This window comes from Glycine max, chromosome 6, assembly GCF_000004515.6.
Source record: "Glycine max cultivar Williams 82 chromosome 6, Glycine_max_v4.0, whole genome shotgun sequence".
Lineage (NCBI taxonomy): Eukaryota > Viridiplantae > Streptophyta > Magnoliopsida > Fabales > Fabaceae > Glycine > Glycine max.
The window spans coordinates 20,473,932-20,498,317 of NC_038242.2; the positions used below are offsets into that span (position 1 = coordinate 20,473,932).

The window sequence follows — 24,386 nt, forward strand, 5'->3', positions numbered from 1 at the left end:
AAGTGTGGTTTCTTGAAATTTATGGAAAGATATATGGAGGTCAGAAACTATTCCTAAATGCCAACATCTCATCTAGCAAGCTTGTCACAATATAATCCCAGTTGGACAAAACCTAGTGAAAAAAGGAGTGCAAATAGACCATTTGTGTCCTTGGTGCATGAAGGAGGAGGAGACAATAACCCATGCTTTGATTGCTTGTAAAGTCCAATATATTTGGTTTGCCACCAATGTGGGAGCTTGTCCATCACCAGACATAACAAATTTTGGGCCATGGATTAGTGAAGTTATTGTTCAGATCATGCCGAATTTCACAACGAGGGTGTTTGCACTGGTGTGGGCTCTATGGAGGAGAGAAGGAACCAATGGGCTTTCTCAAAATCAAATGTCTGCATGTGCTTCTTGAATGCCATTTTTGAAATGAATTCCCAAATGTTGGCATTGGCTTGGAAGAGGCGTAACCCACATGGCAACTCCTACCAGGCACAAGTTCAGAGGGATAATAAAGGTCTCACTCTTAAAGGAAAGGCATTACCCCTTGAGTTCATCAAGAAAAAAGGTAACTTGGTAGCTGAAAAACTTGTTTTTTTTTTTGGCTTTTCATGGTAATGAAATGTACTTGGTTGATAATTCCCCCCACTAGATTTTGACTCTTTTAGAGTCTCATGTACATGCATTTGGCTTTTCTTCTGTTTCTGAATAAAAGGCAAGTTCTACCTTAAAAAAAACTATCCAACACAATATCAGATATGTGATAGTTTTTACAAACTAGGGAACATGAAGATTGTATAAAAATAATCTAATAAAAACAAATAAAATTTGTTATTGTAAATTGCTTGCAATGAGTAACGATCACCTATTGTGTTTGTTTCCATTGAATTAGGAAGAAAAGATTGTGAGAGGAGTGAATTGTAATGAATTTAGCTGATTTCACATGTTGAGAAGTTTGTTTAGATGAGAATATAGAATGGCATGTGTCAATGTTTCGTTGTAAGAAATGTGATGTGAGATGTAAGATAAATATTAATATCTCTTTCTCTAACATATTCTTCTTGATATTCTTTATTATTGATTGAAATTTATTATAAATCACATTTTTTGGGGGATTTTACTTATATATTTGGATAAACTTCTCCATAAATACTTGTAAGAGAAGCAAATAAAAAATGAAAAAAAAACATAAACTAAAATTAAATTGTGTATAAGTTAATTTATACTTATAATATAGAAGTGTATGGGAAAATATGTTAATATTACTCCACAAAAACATAAATGCCACACATGAAACATGGCTTATTGTCCAACCCACCTTCCTCCTTCCTAATGTCACTTCCTCCCCACAATTTTTGGCCTATGATAAAATTCCCCTACGCATATCTCTCTCACTGTCTTTCAATCATCAAGATTCAAGAAGGCTCGGGCAGACACTCCCTTGGTGGAAAAATCCTTGGTGCTTTTATTTTGTGTTTTAAGATTCTTGATTTCATGTTTACTTCATCCATTTATGTTGTCCTCATTCACTCCGCACCTTGTAATCAAAGTTTTCTTTTCCTTAGGTGAGATTTTAGCTCTACCTTATCCCTCCTCAAAGGGACTAGATTTCATTAGAGCTAATGAAAATGATATGTTTTGTAGTTGTAGCAGGTTGTGGACAATTTATTATAACTTGATAGATAGAAGGAGCCTTATTTTCCTCATCATCCATTGACACCGCGAGGGGTGTTTACATTGTCATGTGATTATCCAACATATTGACAATTGAGGTGGTGATAGTGACAATTAGGAATGATAAAGTCTACTGGACTCTACGGGTACCTACAAAAATATCTATAAGTAGAAAGGATAATTATCCACATATTAGAGTTGGGTACAGGGACGGGTATTTACCCGTATATATATAATGTTACTTAAATAAATAATATATATCACATATATAATTTTTTGCCTAAAAATAATTATGTATATTTGTATTTCAATGACTAATAAACACTAACAGAACCCTAATGGTATGTTTCAATGGAAGGAAAGAAAATAGGAAAAAAAGAAAACATGAATAATAATGTATTTTCTATTGTTTGGTTAGAGAGAAATAGAGAAGAAAAGTGAGAGAAAGGTTGACTTGTAGAGACAAATATTTAAATTTTCCTTTCCTCTCATTTTTTTCTCAATTCAAATTTTAATTTTTTGCCCTTCAATCCAAACAGAGGGTAAATCTAATTCATGTTTCCTATTTCCCTTCATGGTTCACGCGTTGCACCTTTCATCTTTGTGATTATGTAAGTGTGACTCTGCGAGTTCAAGACTTCGAGTGTCGACCTCACGCCACAAGTTTGTGGTTGTGCAAGATAGTCTCTACGACTGCGTCTCTCATAGTGACTGTACCTCTACAATTTCAAGTATAATTATAAGCTAATTAGTTTTACTATATTCTTTTTTGATAGGTCTTAGATAGTATCATTATCATATAATGTCCAAGTTTAATTAGACTTTTTGTTAAACAATTAAAATTTAAAACATTAACTTTAAGAATCTTTGTAATGTTTATGACTTGAATTTGACTGAATCAATATTATATTTGTTTGCTTTTAATATTATGTTTGAATGCCTATAATGTTATTATATTTTCTAAATTTAATAATGCATTATTAATATACTTGTAGTAATTATTTTAATTAACTTTTTTATTGATTTATTAAATTTATACATAAGTATAGATTGTAAGTCACAAGTGTAAATATGAGTATATAAGTACTCAACAAATACGAAAATTGAAATTAAAGTTATTACCGATAGTGTAAGACCGGATGCAAAGATTTTTTAAAACACAAGTATATAAACAAGTTTAATAAAATCTTACCCATTATCATCCCTAGTGACAATTGAGGTGGTAATAGGAACAATACACGCTAAATTTACATTACAGAAAATATAAAATAAACAAAATAATTACCTTTTTTTTCCTTCATCCACTTTTTCATATAACCAAACAACTAAAAGTAAATCCTTTTATTTCATTCATTTTCTCAATTCCATCAATCAAAACAGCACACATTTCCATTCAAAATTCATTTCTATTTCTTTCATCTCTATTTCTTTACTTCCTAATTGTAACTTGTATCCAAACAAAGTGTTACAGAAGACTATCGAGTATTAAAAAAATGGAACAATTGAAAGAACATGCATCTCCATAATCGTTGAGGGATAAAACTATACAGTAAAATTCCATTTATCAAAATCGGTTGTGGGCTGTTAAAACCACTTGCTGACTTCTCTGCATCTCTAGATCAAGTGCTCTCGTCCATACTCGCGCACAATTACGGCCACACTTGTAGGAGGGATCTGTAACAGAAGCAGATAACAGATTGGGTAACGAAGAATTAAAAAGAAAGGGTATACAAAGATATTCACAATTATATCATCGCTTAAGAAAAAAATAATTGGATTTAAGAGGTAAAGGGTCCAAGGACAGGTAATGTACACGACAAATTAATCATTTAAATTCAATCATAAATCACCTAACAAAAAAAATGACCCATAAGAAAATAAGAATGGAAGAGTTGTTAGCATTCTAAAAAATTTAAAGACATAACAGCCATCAAGTAACTGGATGCCATCCAATTTAAAAGATAGTACCACCAAGGGGGGACACAGCAATACAGAACTACCATAAAACCTTTACAGTATACACTTCATCAGCTTACCATTCCATGGTCTGTAACAATGGCCGATACATAATCTGAAGGAGTAGCATCATAGCTGTCCATAAAAAAAAATAAAAAAAATCAGTCTATCTATTTTGGGGGGGTTGTTCATACAAATGACATATATAAAGCTTACAACAAATTCAGAAGCTGCAAATTGTCTTGATTAGTCCAATTGTCCAGATAATTGACATCCATTCTTCCAGGAACCACGGCAACAGCATCTGGGTCACCTGCATGAATTTTAAGTTTATCAAATTCAGTTGCCAACTGTGTTTCAAAATATGGCATGTTGATTGTGGCAGTGCTGGAAGCCAATAAAAGTGGGCAGAAGTTGCCCCATTTTTCATAATAAATAATACTTAATAACAGTACAGTCGATTCCCATCTCTCTCAATACGTATCAAGTATATGTTAAAGTGAAAATTCCACACTAACAAACTTAAACTTACCTAGTTCATTAGAACATATTGAATCAAGTTGCACCCTTTCATGAAACTTATAAGCTTCACAACAGATCAATACAGGAACACGAAATGTATGAGCTACCATTGCAACACATGCAGTCCCAACCTTTGCATATGCAGTTCCATTACACAGAATGGAAGATGCTCCAAGAAAAACTCGTGTGACCTCATGCATGACATAAGAAACAGCATTTATATGGGTATATGTACAACTCAGGCCCCTAGCCACCAGTCTACGAAGTAAGGCCCGGCTTTCAAACTTTGGTCGTGAGTCTACCACCACAACACGGAACTGTTTCCCAAGATCATGGGCATATAAAAGAATCATCTCAACAACACATGATGATCCATATGTAAGAAGAACGTCTCCATCCCTAACTTTCGAAGCAGCATGTCCAACAATCACCTTATCAGCAAGAATTATTTTTTCGTTGATGAATTGATTAATATCTGAACAAAGAGCTGCTTTTGCTTCAGATTCAGTATGACTTAAAGGCAACTTGGCAACACAACTCTTTACAAACCTAATTGCATTTCCCATGCTAATAGAAAGTGGTCTGCATTCACTAAAAAATGAAACATAACTACTGATTTTTGCAGTTAAATCCCTGACAAGGACTTTCCCAGGCGGTGTGGAGTAGTCTATAATGGCTTCCTGAAATGCTCTAAGCATTTCAATACATCGGGCATTACTCCCAGATATATCTCCTGCCAAATAACGCATTCCAACCTGACAGTTAAATAAGCTTGATGAGCATCATCAGAAGATACAAGCAACTTGGGAAAGCAGTTAAAGTTGTATAATACTATCAAGGTCTCTCAAAATATATTAAACATTGAAAACATGTGTATGATAACAACTTAACAGGAAATAAAAACTTTAATATTATCAAAGAAATCCATTCGACACTAAAGATTAATAATTAATTTAAGATGGTTGCCCTATTGCAGTTAAATTACAAGCATAGATTATGGATCTAATGAATGAAAAGAATACTTTAATTTTTAGTTTTACTATTCAGCTGCAGATCACATATTTAACTGACCTTGTCTACAAAAGGATGCTATCTTCATTATTTTGAACCAACCTTATAAGATTTCAAAAGAGTACCTTGAACACAGCAGGATGCACTGAATCCAGTTGGAAAAACTTTGATTCAAGTTTAGGAAGCTGAGTCCAACGTTCATATTGAGGCAAATGGCGAAATAATTCAACTCTGTTTCTAGCTTCATTCTGATCAACTACAGCACGCCTTTTGGCCTTTTCCACTCTGTTTTTATCATCAAATTGCATTCGTGGAGGAGGAGCATCTTTTTTCCTCTCTTTCTCCAAAGGACGATCTCCTGATTTCTTGTCAGTAGCCACTGGTGACATAACAAGAGGACCATCTTTCTTTTGTGAAGACTGCCACATTCTTTTACTGGGGGCTGCCCTCCTAGTTTCAGCAACTGTTGTGTTTCCATCAGCTGGATGTAGGACAACTAAAAGCATAAACACAGACTATAGGAACAATACAAAGGGCAAACTGAATATCACCAACTAGCAAATGAACTATCTGGCATGTTAAGAACCTTATAATTAAACACTGAACTCCATATTCTCTTTTTTGAGGCCAAATTTTATGCACAACTTCATCTCATTTTAACATGGCTTTGAATAAAACAAGAGTGAAAAATTTACAAAAATATAAGCAAACCCAAAGAGCCACCAGGACTGCTCAAAGGAAAAGTTTACCTTCACTTAGATTTCAAAAGACTTACTGAAATTATGCCAGGTTCAGTTACCCTGCCACATATGAATGTTGTTATGGAAAAAATAAGGAACAAACATTGATTAATTGATAATCTATATTTTTCAATATCTAGAACAGTCTAATGTGACAGGAAGTTGTCAATATTTACAGTAGGAAAAAAAGCTAGAATTTAAACTTTATAGGAATGTCCATAACAAATACAAGCATTTGAATTCAGAAATACTTATCATATATTGAACCAGCTTGATAAGTTTTATCTTGGTATTTAAAAAAAAAAAAAGTGATAAAGTGACTTTAATGGCTACAACCTTTAGAAGCAGCTTTTGCAGCTCTTTGTGCCTCCTGCAATGCTCGTCTCTCACCCTTTGTATTTTTTTCTTTCAGTGGCTTTGAAATTGATGGCAGATCAGGGTGTACTTCTTTGCCAGACTCTTCCCTCTTTTCTGCACGATTTTTGCTTGCCATTAATATTTGACTGAATAAGACATGCAAATAATTCTGTAAAATTATCTATCTATCAATCAGAGGTATCTAGGATTTTAGGTAACACACAAACACGGCTTGAAGCCTTTGTAAGAAGTAAAAATCTAAAACCACTTTGGTTGAGGAAAAAAATTTAAAATCACAGGTAACACAGCAGCCCTTCCAATAGTAGGATGTAAAACATAATCTGGTAGATTAAAATGTAAAAATCCTTAGTACCACTACAGCTATACCCTAAATAAATCAATGATTGAGTTTATACTGTCACATATTGAACACTATTATCAATAATTTTATACAATGAAATACAATCAATGATTCCTGTACATGGTGAAAGATATATCAGGTGCAAGATATTTTTCAAGGAAACCAGTATATTTACCCATCACAAACTAAAGCACAAGATTGGCATCATGATTCATTTTTCTTTTACTTTATCCTCTAATAGAAAACTTACATACACCTATAAGAGGGAATGAGTAAATAACAGATCCCAAATCTTAGCTTAGTGACAATCATATCTAGATAACTTATTTTAAAAAATAAATAAATAAGAGTCCACTAGCACTGTTAAGAATACATCTCACAGAACCTGAGCATAAACACAACAAATAAATGTAAACAACCATGTTCAAGAGGCTTTTATTTTTTATACTACAAACTAATACCAGTAAGAGACATGATTTACAAAACTCACTATTTGAACCCAAACACACAAAACTCATAAAGCATATTAGAGATATAAGACTAGCCCTAAACCTCCACCTAACAGCTTAGCTTGTGTTCATCCATCAGGCTCTAAGCTTCATTCTAATGGAAAACCAAACAAACACTAAAGCTTTTCTTGGAGATACCCTTTGACATTATATCAGAGCCATTGCGATTATGTGGTTAGGATTTCAATTATTGCCGCCCGTTCTTCAAAATTAAATTATATTTTAACATATGGTATAATGGACATGCATTGTCCATGTTCTGAGATCAATGGGATTTTGCGTAACTGCATAAGATAGCATGAGCATGTAGTCCTAGTGAAGTGCCAAGCATATCCAAGAAGCTACCCCAATGCATGCCTTTCGAAGATGATATTGTAGTAGCAAAAACATTGAAAAGAGGAATAAAGGGTAAACTGGAGTATTGCTGTCAAGCTTTGGAATCACAAGGTTTCTGGTTAAGTTGAAGTAAAAAAAGCATGTGGAATACATTTTAAGCAAGAAGGCACATTAGGTATTGACTTGGGGATGATATTGTATCACAAGAATAGTTATCAACCCCAAATTGTGGCAGAGTTGCAGACCCCAAAGTCATAGCTTTGTCACTTTGCACATAGAATCAGCAGAGGGTAAACATATAACTTTATAGAACATAATCCAATTCAGAGACTGGTAACTCGCAACATACATTCCATAAAACTTTAATCCAACTCCCAAATAATGACTGGAAAACAATGAATATTCCAGAGCAACCTAATAAAAAATTAATGAAATACATATCCTAACTTAAATTTTATTACATCACAACTATAAACTATACTTTTATTTGCTTCATGTATCTCTGTACAATATGTATCCACTACCAACACTCTTGGATACTACACTTATCTGTGAAGTATCTTAAACCTTAAAACAATTCTTGAAAATCTAATCTAATATAGTCACATGAGACCTAGAAGGATGCATATATACAAACATAGAAGCATGTCTCTTGATGAGTAAAAAATAGAAACTCTCCTCTTTATGAATGATCTCAAAGGTGACACTTGGTTTGAATGTTTTCTGTTTCCATTCTCAAAGAAAACAAAAAATAAGAGTGAAAATACATTTGTTTAAAATTTAAAAAACATTTTCTCTAAAAATATTTTCAAAAAAACAAACCCAAAACTGAAAATAACAAATCAAAGTTTTCAGTTTCTTCAGAAGAAGTGAAAACAAGGTAACACCTTAGAGTACTTTCTTCTCGATACATATTTTCTAAACTATGAAAATTTGAAAATAAAAATTATTTTCAGAAAATGAAAACAGAAAATAAAAATTCAAACCAAGCGGTATTTTCCTATTTTCTATTTTGTAGGGAATACGAAGTGGTATTTAATGACAATGATTTATAATTTTTATTTTATTTTTAGTGATGTCTAATAAGTATTTTCTAAATTTAGATTTGCAAAATTGCAATGATATGTTTTATGAATTTTTATACATACCAATATACGCATCATAGCATCACAACAATGGTTAACTAAATCGCAATGTGCAGAAACCCTAGAAACCACAATATCGCGACTACAAGCGTAGTTCCATACTTCAATTTAAGACACCGAACACAACCAAACGAATTCATGAAACATAACAAGAATACCTCCGGCAACGTTTTTCGCATTCACCGCCGGCGAATTTCCAGGAGGCTTCACTACCGGCAAGTCAAACCCTACGCCGGTAAAATCCGAGTCGCCGCGACGGTACCAGCCGGCGGCGGAAGAGTCTTCGGAGAACTCCTTGTCGCCGACGCCAACTATGCTTGAAGAGAGCGAAGACGCCGCCGGCGAGGTCCCGAGCAGCGACTCGGCGGGGTTGTAGCTTCCAATTGGCACGAGGTCGCCGGACAACTGGCGCCGAATCCCGGTGTCGGGGACGGGCACGGCAGCGGAGAGATGACGCAGCGGAGGAACCGAGACGAAGTTTGGAGGCGGCGGCGTCGGGTCGGGTTCGGACTGCGGGGCGAAGAAGCCGATGCGCCTCACTTTGGGGTCGGCCGCAGAGGCCCGCGAGGCGCGTCGCCCGTCCATGGGAGGAAGGCGGGTGGGGATGGCTGTGATAACAGTGTGGAAATGTTGCTTGAAGAGGAAGATAGATAGAGAGATGAAGAAGGAGTTAGGGTTCGTTTTATATCGTAGTCTCAATTTCAAATTTCTGTGGTTTCTGCCAATTGGATTTTCACTGAAGAATAGGAGTGGCGGCATTAGCTAGTACTCTCTCTGTGTCCGATCGGATGTTAATAATTACTATTAAGAAATTAATTTTTTTTATTAACAAAATACAATGTTGAATACTAATATTGATATATTTTAACCTAATTTTCACTAAAAAAAATTTTGTGATAATATTAAAAGAATATAATTTAAATATATACTTTATATTATCATTTAATCACACATTTACATACCGGGAAAAGTTATTTATTTTAAAAATAATTATTTTAAAAGTTATAGTTAAATTAATTTATTTTAAAAAAATACCTTAAAATGATAAAAAAATTCCCAATAAAGACATTTAAAACTTGGTGGACTAATGAAAAACATCAATCCTTTGACTTTGAACGATACAAGATTAAAAGTACTTTTAAGAAAAAAAAGTTCTATATTTCCTATAGAAAAACTCTCAAAAACACTTGTGATTCATATTTAAAGAAGTTCTTTAAGACTTACTAAATAGAACTTATGTTAAAGAATTTTTTTTATTCAAACATCAGCTTTATAGTTTTTTTATCTTAAATATTAATTATTTATATACTTATAAATTGATTTTTCTTTTTATTTTTATTCCTAAGAAATCAAAGACATCATATGAGATTTACAATAACTTATGTATATGTTCAATCAATTGAATTAGATTTCACTAATAATTTATTTTTCTTTTAATTTCACTATTTTTGCTCTAAATCTTTATTTTTTTCAAACCAAAGTTGTCAAAGCCTACCTATTTATTTTAATCATCAAGGCATTTTTTATAATTTTAAATAATTTTATTTATATTTTTTTAAGAAATCTTTAATTAAAAATTCTAGTAAAATATATGAGGTATATTTAAAATATGTTATTATAATGGATTTAAAATCAAAGAAATTTCGAAGAACTTGATAACTTATTTTCCACACACATGTTGATGTTCCTTATTATTTTTTTTCTTTTTATGAAAACATACTTATACCATTTCATTGCCCCTTTATCTTATATAGTATAACTTATTTTCTTGTTGTAAGTGCTTTAATCGTATATTTTTTTAGATTTTTATGGTATCTTTATTAAATTTTAAAATTATTTTATCTTTTATATATTTATATTTTGATTTAATTTTATGGTACAATGCACAAGTGATATACTACTATATATATAGAGGAGGGATTATCTAGCAACCTTTTGGTATAGACTAGGACTACCTTCCTTATACTAAACTCTTATCCTGATTTTTTTTATGATTTTAACATATTTTATATTGTTGCAGTCAAGGTCATGAGGGGATGGTGCAAAAATATATTTAAATGGAGTTGCTACCAATATTTATTTTAAAGGAAAAAACACATGGAAAAAATCCTTTCAAAATGGTCTTTGATATCAAAAGAGTTCAAGAGTCAATTTTATGAATTTACAAATATTTATTTTACCCCACAAAACAATTTTTTATTATTATTAAAAAAACATGTGATTTTTTAAGAAAAGACTTACACAAGAAATTAAGCTAGCAAATGACTGTCATTAATTGTTGCATATTCAAGTGCAAATGTATCATTATTTTTTAAACAAGACAATTCTACGCATAAAAGTTTAAAATAGCAAATGGCTACTCTATAAAATTTTGTGATTTGTGTAACAAGACAAATTCACACAAATCCATCTTTCTTATCTTTTTTCCTTCTTTTTTTTTAATTCATGAAATCACCGTCAACTAACCTTTATTCTCATCACAAATCCAATTAGACCCTTTTTTGTCTAACCTATTAATTGAGGGATTATTTTCAACTTGACACCTCTCTATCCTATTTTTTTTTCCTCGAAGCGTAATTTAATGAACATACATCATTGCTCTAAAAGATTTTGGACTTCAAAAAGGAATTGTTGTGCTTCAAACATAATAGGCAAGCAAACCTAGTCTAATTGTAAAAACAAACAATAAGTATTGAGTTATTATATCCATAGAAACTATGTGTAATATAAAGGAAATCAACAACCAATTGCAATGAGTTATCAATTTGATGTGGCAATTGTCTGACTTTTAATTTTTGAAAAGAGAAGATTTCGTTATAGCAAATGGATAATTTGCTAACGCGAAAATAAATTATTTTTGGCTTTGGAAAGGAATTTTTGGAGTGAGAATGAATTCAAATAGAAAAAAGTGTTGTTGAGATAAAATTCATAGAATTCTTCATATGAAATTTGTTCTTAATCAATCTTTTAGTTCAATGCAACCAAGATTCAAACTACAATGACTAATCCTAATTCCTTAGTGATTAATCCTTGAGTTCTAAGCCAAATCCCTAATTCCTTAGGTGATTTAGACCTAAAATCTCAAAGCTTGACCAATGAATCTCTACAATGCAAGCACTTTATTCATTCATACGATCAAATCCTTGCACAATGTCAATTCAGATCTAGGATTTGAACTTGTTTCCACATAGTCCAAATCCCTAAAAGCTAGGTTGATCACTCCTAACATGAATTTATGCATAGAATTAAAATAGGATCACATCATCTTTGAGAATTGATCAAAAATAGAGAATTACATACAGCGAAATTAAAATATGAACTAAGGACATCTGCACTTAATCTTCATGCTTCTGAACCTTGCTCACTAGGGTGAGAGGTTGACTTGTTGTGACTAGTTTTTGTTATCTCCAAGGTCTTCAACTTTGGAGATTTGATATGGCAAGGTGTAGCTTTGTTATGGCGAATCTTCACCATATCTAGCTGATCAAGAGACCTATTTCACTATGGTTGGATCACATTCGCTATGGTGAGATCATGTTTGCAACTCCTCATTCTTTGAATCACAAAATTTTCTCTTGTAACATCCAAATTTACACAAAACATTAAGAGCTGTCTTTTTTAGTTTCTAAAACTATTTTATACAATTTTTTGACAAAAAAATAATTATTAACAAAAAATCTAAAGAAAAACTAGGATAAGGGCTCACAAAATAAGGTATGAAAAATAATTATCAGGAATGCATGGTGAGAGATGAAACTTGAACTAGGGAATTGTCATTGTCTATGAGTTTTGGTTTGCCTCAAAGAAATCAGGAGCATGAATGGTGGCAAAGTGAAAGATTGAATGATAGGAAAGGTAATTGCCCCAGTTTAGGCTTGAAGGACGGGGACAAAGATAAAGACAAATGACAAGGATTGCCCTAGGTTTGGACTTGTTAGGATGAATTGAGGATGACATATAAGGTAAATGTCCTAAGATGAAAACAAAGTGGGAACAAATTGCATGAACTTAAACTTGTGGAAGAAGGACTAGAGGATGAACTAAGGGTAGAAAGACACATGCACTACCCCAATTAACTTAAGGGATGAAGTTAGAGGATGAAACTCGAATGAAAAAGGATGCCCAAGTTTAAACTTGGGAGGATATATGAATCGTCTTGGCTTAGCTTTCTTTTTCCTCTTTGAGTGATTGTCATCAGTGGAGCATAGAAGTCAACACTCATTGATACGCATGAGATTTTTCCTCAGTTTCCATCTTTTTGATCAAGCCATATGAGCATTTTTATAGTAAGCATGTAGACAATCAATAATGAGTCAAGTCATTTTGTCTTCGATTTAAAGTTAGGAAAACAAAAGCATACAATTTTTTATATGTATGGACTTTATTGGTCTTGTAGCATGGACAATGGCTAAAAGGGCTATGAAAGGAAGTATTTAAAGGCTAAAAAAGTGTTTGAAGGTTATTTAAAACAAGGATATTCAATGTAGTGTTGCATCAAGTTTTTCATTATGATTTTCTCACACAATTCTTCCATTTTTCATTTCTCATTTCTTTCTTTTCTCTTTTCTGTTGATCTTTCCTTTGTTTCCATTTTCTTGTGGCTTTAACTAAACCACAAGCTAAGTAAATGATGCAAGCATTTGTTGACCCTTTGTGTAAGGGTGATCCTTGTTTGGGGTTATTTGAAAGAATATTTTTTTTTTGCTCAAATTGGGCAGCAAAGGATAATAATAATTTTTTTTAATAAAGGAAAAAAGGTCCCACATCATTTCAAGTCTTGACTGCTTTATTTTGAAAAAGTTTAACCTTAAGACAAATTTTGATGAATCACATGCTATTTTTCTTTTTATTGTGTCCAAATTTTGCTTAGACTGCCCTTGCAAGTTTTCAACCTAACTGACTTTTTATTTATTTTCCCTTTTTTTGCTCAAAAGACTTGTTTTGAGTAGAATTAGGTACCTCGACGAACATCCCAATATGGCATATTTACCTCAATGTGGAACTTTTTTAAATTTCTATTTTCTTGTAAAACCTTTTGATTGGGGATGCAAGAATGGGACAACCTTTTTTGGATTTTTTTTAAAGTTGGAACAAACTAAGATAAAGGCATGGAAATCACCCACATATAAACTCTCAAATGATTTCTTTATTTTATTTTTTTTACATTTTAACTTAATTTTAGGTGATGTTGCACTAGTGATATTGCAAAATCTTTTGACTGGGGATAGAAGAATGGGACAACCTTTTTTTATTCTTTTTTGAAAAGTTAAAAACGGACCAAGACAAGGGATGGAAATTGCCCAAAGATAAACTCTTAACCTGATTTCTTTATATTTGAAATTTTAATTATATTTTATATTTTAGCTTAATTTTAAGTTATGTTGCATAAGTGATATACTAATATATATAAGATGAATTAAATAGTAACTTTTCCACATAGACTAGGTCCACCGCCCCCAGATAAACTCTTACCCTGATTTCTTTTATGATTTTAACGCATTTTATATTTTTATTAAATTTTAAGGTTCATTTCGCAAGTGATATATCATTATATGTAGGAAGGATTATCATATCCAACAACTTTTTAAGGTAGACTAGGTCCACCGCCCAGAGACTAAACTCTTACCCTGGTTTCTTTTATGATTTTAATGAATTTTATATTTTAACTCAATTTTAGGTTATGTTGAACAAGTGATATACTATCATATATAAGATGAATTATATAGGAAAATTTCTGCATAGATTAGGTCTATCGCCCACATATAAACTTTTATCTTTGTTTCTTTTATGATTTTAACATATTTTATATTTTAATTCAATTTTAAGGTTCATTTCACAAGTGATATACTACTATATATAGGAGGGATTATCCAACAAATTTTCCACATAGAATAGGTCCACCACACAAAGACTAAACTCTTACCTTGGTTTTTTTTTATTATTTTAACATATTTTATATTTTGATACTTTAAATTAAATTTAAGTTTCATTTCACAAGTGATATACTACTATATATAGGTGGGATTACCCAACAACTTTTACACATAAACTAGGTCCACCACCCACAAACTAAACTCCTACCTTGGTTTCTTTTAACATATTTTATATTTTAATTTAGTTTTAGGTTATGTTGCACAATTGTTATACTATTATATAACAACTTTTCCGCATAGACTAGTTCTACCGCCCACAGATAAATTAACTCTTTCCTTGGTTTATTTTATGATTTTAACTTATTAATATTTTTATATTCTATTTATTTTAAGGTTCATTTTACAAGTGATATGCTACTATATATAGGAGGGATTACCCAACAACTTTTCCATGTAGACTAAGTCCACTGCCCACAGACTAAACTCCAACCTTGGTTTCTTTTATGATTTTAAAGTATTCTATATTTTAAATTTTATATTTTAATATAATTTCATGATACATTGTGCAAGTGGCATACTACTATATATAAGAGGGACTATCTAGCAACTTTTCTTTGTAGTCCAAGTTTGTCCCCAAAATACTAAATCCATTACCCTAACTTCAAAAAGATAGTGATAATCAAGTCTGTTGTGGAGAGTTGATTCTCCTTGAAATCTTTGATTAGATCTCAGATCTCCCAAATGTGTTATTGGTTGTGTTGTTTTAGTTGCTGAACTTTGCCGATTGCTATTGATACTCACCCATTTGATAGTAGTGGTTCTAATGGAAGGAGAAAGTCATCAACATCTCATGCTTAACACCCAACATTGAAATTTTTGAATTTCACAGTGGTAAGGAAGGATCCCTCTCTACTTAGGCAATGGGAAGACAATGGGGTTGAAGTAGAGGGTAAAAAGACAAATAGAAGAGGGAAATTAGGTTTCTAATTTCCTATTAAGAAATGCTAGTACTTATTTTTTCATATACTTCTTTTCTAAATTTTTCATCTTATTCTTCAATATATATAACGTAAAACATATGTATATATTTATAAATTGTGCTTCATGATTTGAATGTTAAAAATAGTACTTGGTTATCTACCACATCAAATTCAGTCACCTTGGCTTTCTGAGGAATATATACATCGAGCGAAAATCCAATCACCTCTGGTTGAGACTGTAATGTCCTCTATGAAGGTAAGTGAATATAGTATTGCTCAAAGAATTGTATATGTTATTTGTCAATATAAACTAGCATGCGCGCGTGCGCATACACACACATTTCAAATGCATTTTTTTGAAGATATATATGAATTGAATTTAGAATAAATCATTGCAAACAAACACTTACATTATTTTCTTCTTATAAATAACATGTATGCATATTTTGGTTTCAATCTTATCTCACTTAAATCATTGATTTTTTTATCATCCACTAAAACCAATGATAAGTCTAATAGTACACAATCTTGCATTTTAATGTCAAGCTTTTTTTGTCTTTGCTTTGTGAGCATTTTTTTTCCTTTTTCTATCAACTAATTTTGTAATCTTTCTACCACTGTAGTTACAATTTTGTAAATAGAAGTTGTAAATCTTTATACAATTTCTAGATATAAGACCAGATCTTCTAAAACTGAAGTCATATAAAAATTTACTACTTTTATTATTTACCCCTAAATAAAAATTAATTCAAAAGTGCACCCATTTAGTAATTTTGAAAAAAAAAATACTCCCAAATGATAAAAAAAAATCCCAACAAAGAAATAGAAAACTCGGGGGACTAATAAAAGACATCGGTCCTTGACTTAATGACTTACTTAATAGAACTTATGTTAAAGATTTTTTTTATTTATTTAAATATTAGCTTTATAATTTTTTATCTCAAATATCAATCAGTAAAATTCTTGTAAATTTAATTTTCCTTTTATTTTTATTCGTAAGAATCGAAAATAATGTCAGAGGTTTACAATAACTCACGCACATACTCAATGAATTTAGCTAAATGTTGTTGACAATTTTTCTTTTAATTTTACTATTTTTGCTCTAAATCTTTATTTTTTTCAAACCAAAGTTGTCAAAGCCTACTTATTTATTTATTTTAATCATCAAGGCACATTTTTTTAATAAATTATATTTTTTAAGAAAACTTTAATTAAACATAGTAAAATATATAAGGTATGTTTAAAATATGTTATTATAATGGATTTAAAATTTAAAAAATTCAAAGAAATTTTGAATAACTTGATAACTTATTTTCCACACACATATTGATGTCCCTTTATTTTTTTCTCTTTATGAAAAGATACTTATGTCATTTCATTAAATGTCCATTTATCTAATATAGTATAACTTATTTTCCTTGCTGTAATTGTTTTAATCATATATTTCGTTAAATTTTTATGATATTTTTATCAAAGTTTAAAATTATTTTAAAATATTTTTATATTTTAATTTAATTTTATGGTATACTACACAAGTGATATATTACTGTATATACAAGGGATTATCTAGCAACCTTTTGGTATAGACCAAGTTTACCACCTACGGACTAAACTCTTATCCTGGTTTTTTTTTTTTAATGATTTTGACATTTTTTTTTAATGATTTTGACATATTTTATATTGTTGCAAGTAGGGTCATGATGTGACGGTGCAAAAATATATTTATATGGAGTCGTCATCAACATTATTTTAAAGGAAAAAACATGGGAAAATCCAACAAGTTATATACTACGCTGGTTTATTTTATTATTTTAACTTATTTTTCATTTTAATATTTTAATTTAATTTTATGGTTTATTTCACATAGACTAAGTCCACTGCCTAAAGACTAAAATCCTACTCTAGTTTCTTTTATGATTTTAACATATTTATATTTTAATTTAGTTTTTGGTTACGTTGCATGTGTTATACTATTATATATAAGAGGAATTATATAACAACTTTTCCACGTAGAGTAGTTCCACCACCCACAAATAAATTAACTCTTTCCCTAGTTTATTTTATGATTTTAGCTTATTAATATTTTTATATTTTATTCATTTTAAGGTTCATTTTACAAGTGATATACTACTATATATAGGAGGGATTATCCAACAACTTTTCCATGTAGACTAGGTCCACTGCCCACAGACAAAACTCCTACCCTGGTTTCTTTTTGGATTTTATAGTATTTTATATTTTAATTTAATTTTATGATACATTGTGCAAGTGACATACTACTATATATAGGAGGGAGGGACTATCTAGCAACTTTTCCATGTAGTCCAAGTTCGTCGCCGAAAGACTAAATCCATTACCCTAATTTCTCTTATGCTTAACAAAGATAGTGATAACCAAGTATATTGTGCTGAGTTGATTCCTCTTGAAGTCTATTGTGCAGATTTTGGGTTCATGAGCTAAATATGAATCCACTTATCTTTGTACATATTAGATTAAGATTTCATTATTTTTGGGTCTTGTATTTAGGGCTCCATAATGTAGGATTTTTCAGCCCTTGTATTTTAGGGCACCTAGACTAGTTTTTGTATTAGGGATAGTTTTGTAATTTCACATGCATTAAGTGAATATTTGATGTGTGATAAATTTAATTGAATTGGGAGAAGCCCAATCCAATTAAATTTTAGAGGGGGAGGTGAGCATTTGCTTGTTACACCCTATTGCTATATCATATAGTCACACTTTGTGCATGTTCTTCATGCTTTACATGTCTCATGACACTTAAACACACTTAGTGGAGAATCTTGAACTTGATCTTGGATTAGTGGGCTGAACCATAGCTAAAATTCACTAATCATAATTAGTGAAATTTTGGCTCCACAAATTCAAATTCAAATTCAAGTGAAATTTGAATAGAAATTCAAAATTTCCTCTAATTTTGTGTGACACTTAAGCTATAAATAGAGGCCTTGTGTGTGCATTTTTTCAACTTTGATCATTTGAGAATTAAACTTCAAAGTTCAGACCTCATTTGAGGCATAAAATTTTGTGCTCCTTCTCTCATTCTCCCTCCACTCATCTTGATGCAATCCTCCATAGGAAGGGACCAATCACTAGAACCATGAGCAAGAGGCTCCAAGAAGATTGGGCTAGAGCTGCTGAAGAAGGCCCTAGGGTTCTCATGAACCTTAGGGTAGATTTCTGAGCCCATGGGCCAAGGTTGGGTCCAATTATCTTTGTACATATTAGACTAGGATGTCATTATATTTGGTCCTTGTATTTAGGGCTCCATATTGTAGGTAGGGTACCCTAGAAATATAGGATTTTTCAGCCCTTGTATTTTTGGGCACCTAGACTAGTTTTTGTATTTGGGGTAGTTTTGTAATTTCACATGCACTAAGTGGATATTTGATGTGTGTGGTTGGAAATAAATTTAATTGAATTGGTAGAAGCCCAATCCAATTAAATTTTAGAGGGGGAGGTGAGCATTTGCTTACTACACCCCATTGCCACATCATATAGTCACACTTTGTGCATGTCCTTCATGCTTTTCATGTCTCAGGATACCTAAGCACACTTAGTGGAGAATCTTGGAATTGATCTTGGATTAGTGGGCTGAACCATAACTAAAATTCACTAATCATAATTAGTGAAATTTTGGCTCCACAAATTCAAGTGAAATTTGAATTTCCCTCCAATTTTGTGTGACACTTAGGCTATAAATAAAGGTCATGTGTGTGCAATTTTTTGAAATTTGATCATTTGAATATTAAACTTCAGATTTCAAAGCTCATTTAGAGCACAAAATTTCGTGCTCTTCTCTCCCTCTCCCTTCATTCATCTCCTTCTTCCTCCAAGCTCTTATCCATGGCCTCCTATGGTGGTGAGCTTCTTCTAGACTCATCTTCTCCTTGAAGTGGCATCTCCTCTCTCTCTTGCTTTCTCCATTCCGCTGCCATTCATCTTCCAAGAAGCAAAAGAATCCATTGATGAAGAATATCCTAGGCCTACAAGCTCCAATGGAGCTTGCATCATGTGGTATCAAGAGCATCTTCATCTAAGTGATGTTCTTTTGCTTCCTCTATCTTTTTGTTTGGTGAATTCTCTTTAATTCCTTGTTCTTCATTTTATTCTCCATGTATATCCTCCATTGTCTTGTGGTTTGGTGCTGTTTAGAGTAGATTCAAAAAAAAAAATCAATTAAATCTTGGATCTACACTTGTTCTTGCATTTCTATGGTTCAAATTTTGTAGATCTACTCTTGAATCTTGTTTTTGTGTTGATTTTAGGTTCTATCAATTTTCATTCATAATATTCTTGTGCTGAACCTTTAGATCTAAATTTTGTTCCAAAATATTGATTAGAAAAAAAAAAACACAAAAATCTAAGTGTAAAACACTTAATCCATGTTGTCTTAGAGTCATGTTTAGTCATAGTAATTGTCACATTATGCTCTAAGTTTGTGTTGAATTTTTATTTTGTTTATTGAATTCTAGATACATTTGTTCATGTATTCTTGTCATTCTTAGCCTATCTTTTGAATTTTGAGTCTAATTAATGCATGTTATTTAGTTCATAACATGTTCTAAATCAATTCCTAGAAGTAGTCTTGTTGTTGAACTCTTTTTTTTTGTTTTCTAAGATTCCTACATGATGCCTATGATGAAGTTGAGTTGTGGCTGGATTTGTGAATCAAATAAGTCTTAAGCTATCTTGAATTGTGTTATTCAAGATAATTGAGCATAAGCAAACACAAATTGTAACTATCCAAGCCTTAAGCAACATAAACACTACTCTTGATTTCTAGGTTGAAATCGCTGGTGCTGGCAGCTTGAACATACACAATTGTATAAATTACTGGGAATTGGTCACTACGAGTTTTGAGCTAAAATTTTTACTGAATTTTCTAGACATCTGGAAAAAAATTATAAAAAAAGAACCAAGCGATTTGGATTAAAGGAAAAAATAATAAAAATCACACAAGTTGGAAGAAAAATCAGTGTCCAGGAAAAAAAAAGTGAAAGGGAAGTGTGCTTGTTGTTTTGGCTCAAAAATTTGTTCTATAATTGGTGCCTATTTTATACCAATCCTAGTTCTGAAATTTAAATTGAAAATTATTGTGAAAACAAGTGCCAAAACTAGAGGTTTCTTGAGTCTTTTTTTTTTATAGTTTTTCTACTCTACTCTAGAGCCATTCTAGGTTTCTCTTTGAGTCCTAGCTTGCTTTTTTGTGCTTTTCATTGCTTTAATTGTTGAATAATCCTTGAAAATTTGTCTTGTTAAAACTCTATTGGTTTAGCTTTCATTTAATTTTTTTTTTGTCTTTGGTTATTGTTTGTCTCTTTGTTTCCTTGGTTGTGAGTTGCCATATAGGGAATTGGAAAGGAGGATTGGTGCCATATCTTGAAGAATTTGAGTCAAGAAGAAAGGGGCCAACCACCTTAAGAGCTATTGGACTAAGAAGCACTCCAAATTGAGTGAAACATTAAAGAGAGAATAGCCACCACAATTGAGGACTTTTTTTTTCTTTGTAATTTTGTAATTGGCAATTTGCTTTGCTTTCAAATTTTGTAACAAAAAGGCCTTTCATTGGAAGTAAGTTGGGAGCCTCCGCTAGGTCACCCTACTTCTATTTGTGTGTAATAATTTTAGGCAATTTTCCCTTAGGATAGTGAGTGTTTTGTTGAAAACCTTAAATGAGGTCATCCAAACACTCTTAGGATCCGCCTAGTTTGCATTTCTTGCACTTTAATTTCTTGCTTACTTTCATAGCTTATTTCTTTTACCCTCCATTGTCAAACCACCTAGATAGCTTGCCTTTTACCAATTAGTTTTTACCTTATCTTTCACACCTCTTTTAGTGTTTATTTTGGCTAGTTTCAACCATAGTTTCTTTTACCTTTTGTTTTCAAACCCCCAACAAGAAAGAACCATAACTTAGGAACCAACATGAGTCTTCATTCTTCATCTAGTGTTAATGGTGAGGGTTCTACTCCTAAGGACCCCTTGTATAAGATATTAGATGAGTTGAGATCCCTTAAGTTGTGGAAAGAAAAACAAGAGAGAAAAGAAAAAGGTAAAAAAAGAGTGGAAGAAATAAGTCAAGATGAAAGAGAGAAAATAAGAGAGGAAGAAAGAAGAAAAATAATGAAAGAAATGAAAATAGAAAAACATGTCTCTTATAGTAGTCATGACTCTTGCAAGAGTTTAAGTGAAGAACTTAGCGACTATTATAGAGGGCATCATAGTTCACGTACTAAACATCACTCCCAAAGAAGAGAAAAGGATAGAAGGTCTCAAGAGGTTAACATTAGCCTCCCATATTTCCACGGAAAAGATAATGTTGAGGCCTACTTAGATTGGGAAATGAAGGTTGAACAACTCTTTGCTTGCCATTATATTAGCGAAGAGAGAAAAGTTCCATTGGCTACCCTTAGCTTTCAAGGGTATGCCCTCTATTGGTGGACTTCCCTTGTTAAAGAACGAAGGATTCATGGGGATCCTCTAGTAGAGTATTGGAATGATCTTAAGAGTACCCTTAGGAAGAGGCACATTCCTTCCTACTATGAAAGGGAGCTTATGGACAAGCTCCAAAGGCTTAGACAAGGGAGTATGAGTGTTGAAGAATATAGACAACAAATGGAACTACTCCTTTTAAGAGCCGGACTTAGGGAGGAGGAAAGAACAAGCATAGCTAGGTTCCTTAGTGGGCTCAATATGGAAGTGAGGGACAAGGTTGAACTCCTTCGATATAGGAATCTAGATGAGCTAGTCCAACTTTGTATAAGAGTGGAGCAACAACTTAAAAGAAAGCCTTCTTCAAAATCTTATGGCTCTCACTCTTATCCAAGGAGGGACCAAGCCCATGGAATTTTAGGGGCTGCACCTTCAAAACCCAAGGAAGATAAGGGTAAGACCATAGAGAAATACACCCCTAAGACTAGTTCCCAAGAAAGGACTAGCAACATTAAATACTTCAAATGTCTTGGGAGAGGTCACATTGCCTCTCAATGCCCCACAAAGAAAACCATGATCATGAGGGGTCAAGACATTTATAGTAGTCAAGAGGAGACTACTTCTTGCCCTTCCACTAGTGGAAGTGAAGATGAAGTAAGGGGTGAAGAGTCTAGTGAGGAAGTCTACCCCCATGAAGAAGGTGACCTCTTAATGGTTAGAAGGCTCCTTGGAGGTCAATCTTGTGATCTATCTCAATCCCAAAGAGAGAACATCTTTCATACAAGATGCAAAATTTTAGATAAAACTTGTTCTCTCATTGTGGATAGTGGATCTTGTTGCAATTGTTGTAGCACAAGATTAGTTTCCAAGTTGAACCTCACTATCATTCCCCACCCAAAACCTTATAAACTTCAATGGCTCAATGAGCAAGGGGAAATGATAGTTAACCAACAAGTGAAGGTACCTTTCTCCATTGGGACATATAAGGATGAAGTTAATTGTGATATAGTTCCCATGGAGGCAGGACATATTCTTTTAGGAAGGCCGTGACAATTTGATAGGAAGATCATTTATAATGGCCTAACTAATGAGATTACCCTCACCCATCTTGGCACTAAATTTGTGTTGCATCCTCAAACACCTTCACAGGTGGCCAAAAATCAACTAACTATGAAAGATAAGAGGGATGAGGAAGAAAAATTAGAAAAACAAAAGAAAAAGAAGGATAGTAAGACCTTGTCTTCAAAGGCCAGGAGGAAGGAAAAAGAGGGAAAGGATTCCTCCAAGAAGATTGTTAAGAAGGAAAATCATTTTGCAACAAAAGGTGATATTAAAAGAGCACTCCTTCTTAAACAATCTTTCTACCTTCTCCTATCAAGGGAAACATCCCTTAGCACTGCCACAATTCCTACATTTGAGACCTTACCCCCAAAGGTCCAAGAACTCTTACATGAATTTGGTGATATATTTCCCAAAGAGATACCCCCTGGGCTACCTCCTTTAAGGGGAATAGAACACCAAATAGATTTAGTCCCAGGAGCAAGCCTTCCTAATAGGCCAGCCTATAGGACTAACCCTCAGGAGACTAAGGAGATAGAGTCTCAGGTTAAAGAATTGTTGGAGAAGGGCTGGGTCCAAGAGAGCCTAAGCCCATGTGCTGTGCCAGTGTTGTTGGTGCCCAAAAAGGATGGTACGTGGAGAATGTGTACAGATTGCAGGGCCATCAACAACATCACTGTAAAGTATAGGCACCTCATTCCTAGACTTGATGATTTGCTTGATGAGTTGCATGGTGCCAATATCTTTTCAAAAATTGATCTTAAAAGTGGTTATCACCAAATCAGGATGAAAAAGGGTGATGAGTGGAAAACTGCTTTCAAGACCAAGTTTGGTTTGTATGAATGGCTAGTGATGCCTTTTGGGCTCACTAATGCACCAAGCACCTTTATGAGGCTTATGCATCATGTCTTAAGGGATTTCATAGGTAGATTTGTAGTTGTTTATTTTGATGATATTTTAGTGTATAGTAGGAGCCTAGATGATCACTTAGGACATCTCAGACAAGTTCTTTCAGTCCTTAGGAAAAACACCCTCTATGCAAATATAGAGAAGTGTAACTTTTGTGTAGATAATATAGTTTTCTTAGGTTTTGTAGTTGGTAGAAATGGGGTCCAAGTGGACCCTGAGAAAATCAAGGCCATCCAAGAATGGCCCACCCCAAAAAGTGTGGGAGATATTAGGAGCTTCCATGGGTTAGCAAGCTTCTATAGAAGGTTCGTTCCTAATTTCTCTACAATTGCATCACCTCTCAATGAGCTGGTGAAGAAGAATGTGGCATTTACCTGGGGTGAAAAACAAGAGCAAGCCTTTGCTTTGCTCAAAGAAAAGCTTACTAAGGCACCTGTTCTAGCTCTTCCTGACTTTTCTAAAACTTTTGAGCTAGAATGTGATGCCTCTGGAGTGGGAGTTGGAGCTGTATTG

The 24,386-nt window shown here is 32.8% G+C and overlaps 1 protein-coding gene across 2 annotated transcripts; it reads right to left on the bottom strand.

Moving 5' to 3' along the window:
- Positions 1-3,048: 3,048 nt before the first annotated feature.
- On the bottom strand, positions 3,049-9,358 carry LOC100778711 (translation initiation factor eIF-2B subunit delta). 2 transcript variants are annotated; one of them, XM_003527084.5, is made up of 7 exons: positions 8,758-9,358; positions 6,228-6,362; positions 5,277-5,632; positions 4,151-4,895; positions 3,835-3,931; positions 3,699-3,753; positions 3,049-3,336 (listed from the first exon to the last, which is right to left on the bottom strand). In XM_003527084.5, exons 1-7 carry the CDS (start codon positions 9,356-9,358, stop codon positions 3,277-3,279), a joined length of 2,049 nt encoding a protein of 682 aa, XP_003527132.2. In that variant the 3' UTR covers positions 3,049-3,276. The 2 variants fall into 2 exon arrangements, with proteins under 2 accessions (XP_003527132.2, XP_006582052.1); XM_006581989.3 differs by lacking the exon at positions 8,758-9,358 and adding an exon at positions 5,901-5,951 and having other exon boundaries at positions 6,228-6,317.
- Between the last annotated feature and the right edge of the window lie 15,028 nt (positions 9,359-24,386).

What these genes read in the sequence shown, in the direction of transcription:
- LOC100778711 (XM_003527084.5), bottom strand. Translation starts at nt 9,358, where the DNA reads ATGCCGCCACTCCTATTCTTCAGTGAAAATCCAATTGGCAGAAACCAC. An exon ending in TGCAAAAGCTGCTTCTAAAG is followed by an intron (nt 5,633 to 6,227) that starts GTTGTAGCCATT and finishes TCCTACATCCAG; the next exon opens with CTGATGGAAACACAACAGTT. An exon ending in AATATGTTCTAATGAACTAG is followed by an intron (nt 3,932 to 4,150) that starts GTAAGTTTAAGT and finishes AAATTCATGCAG; the next exon opens with GTGACCCAGATGCTGTTGCC.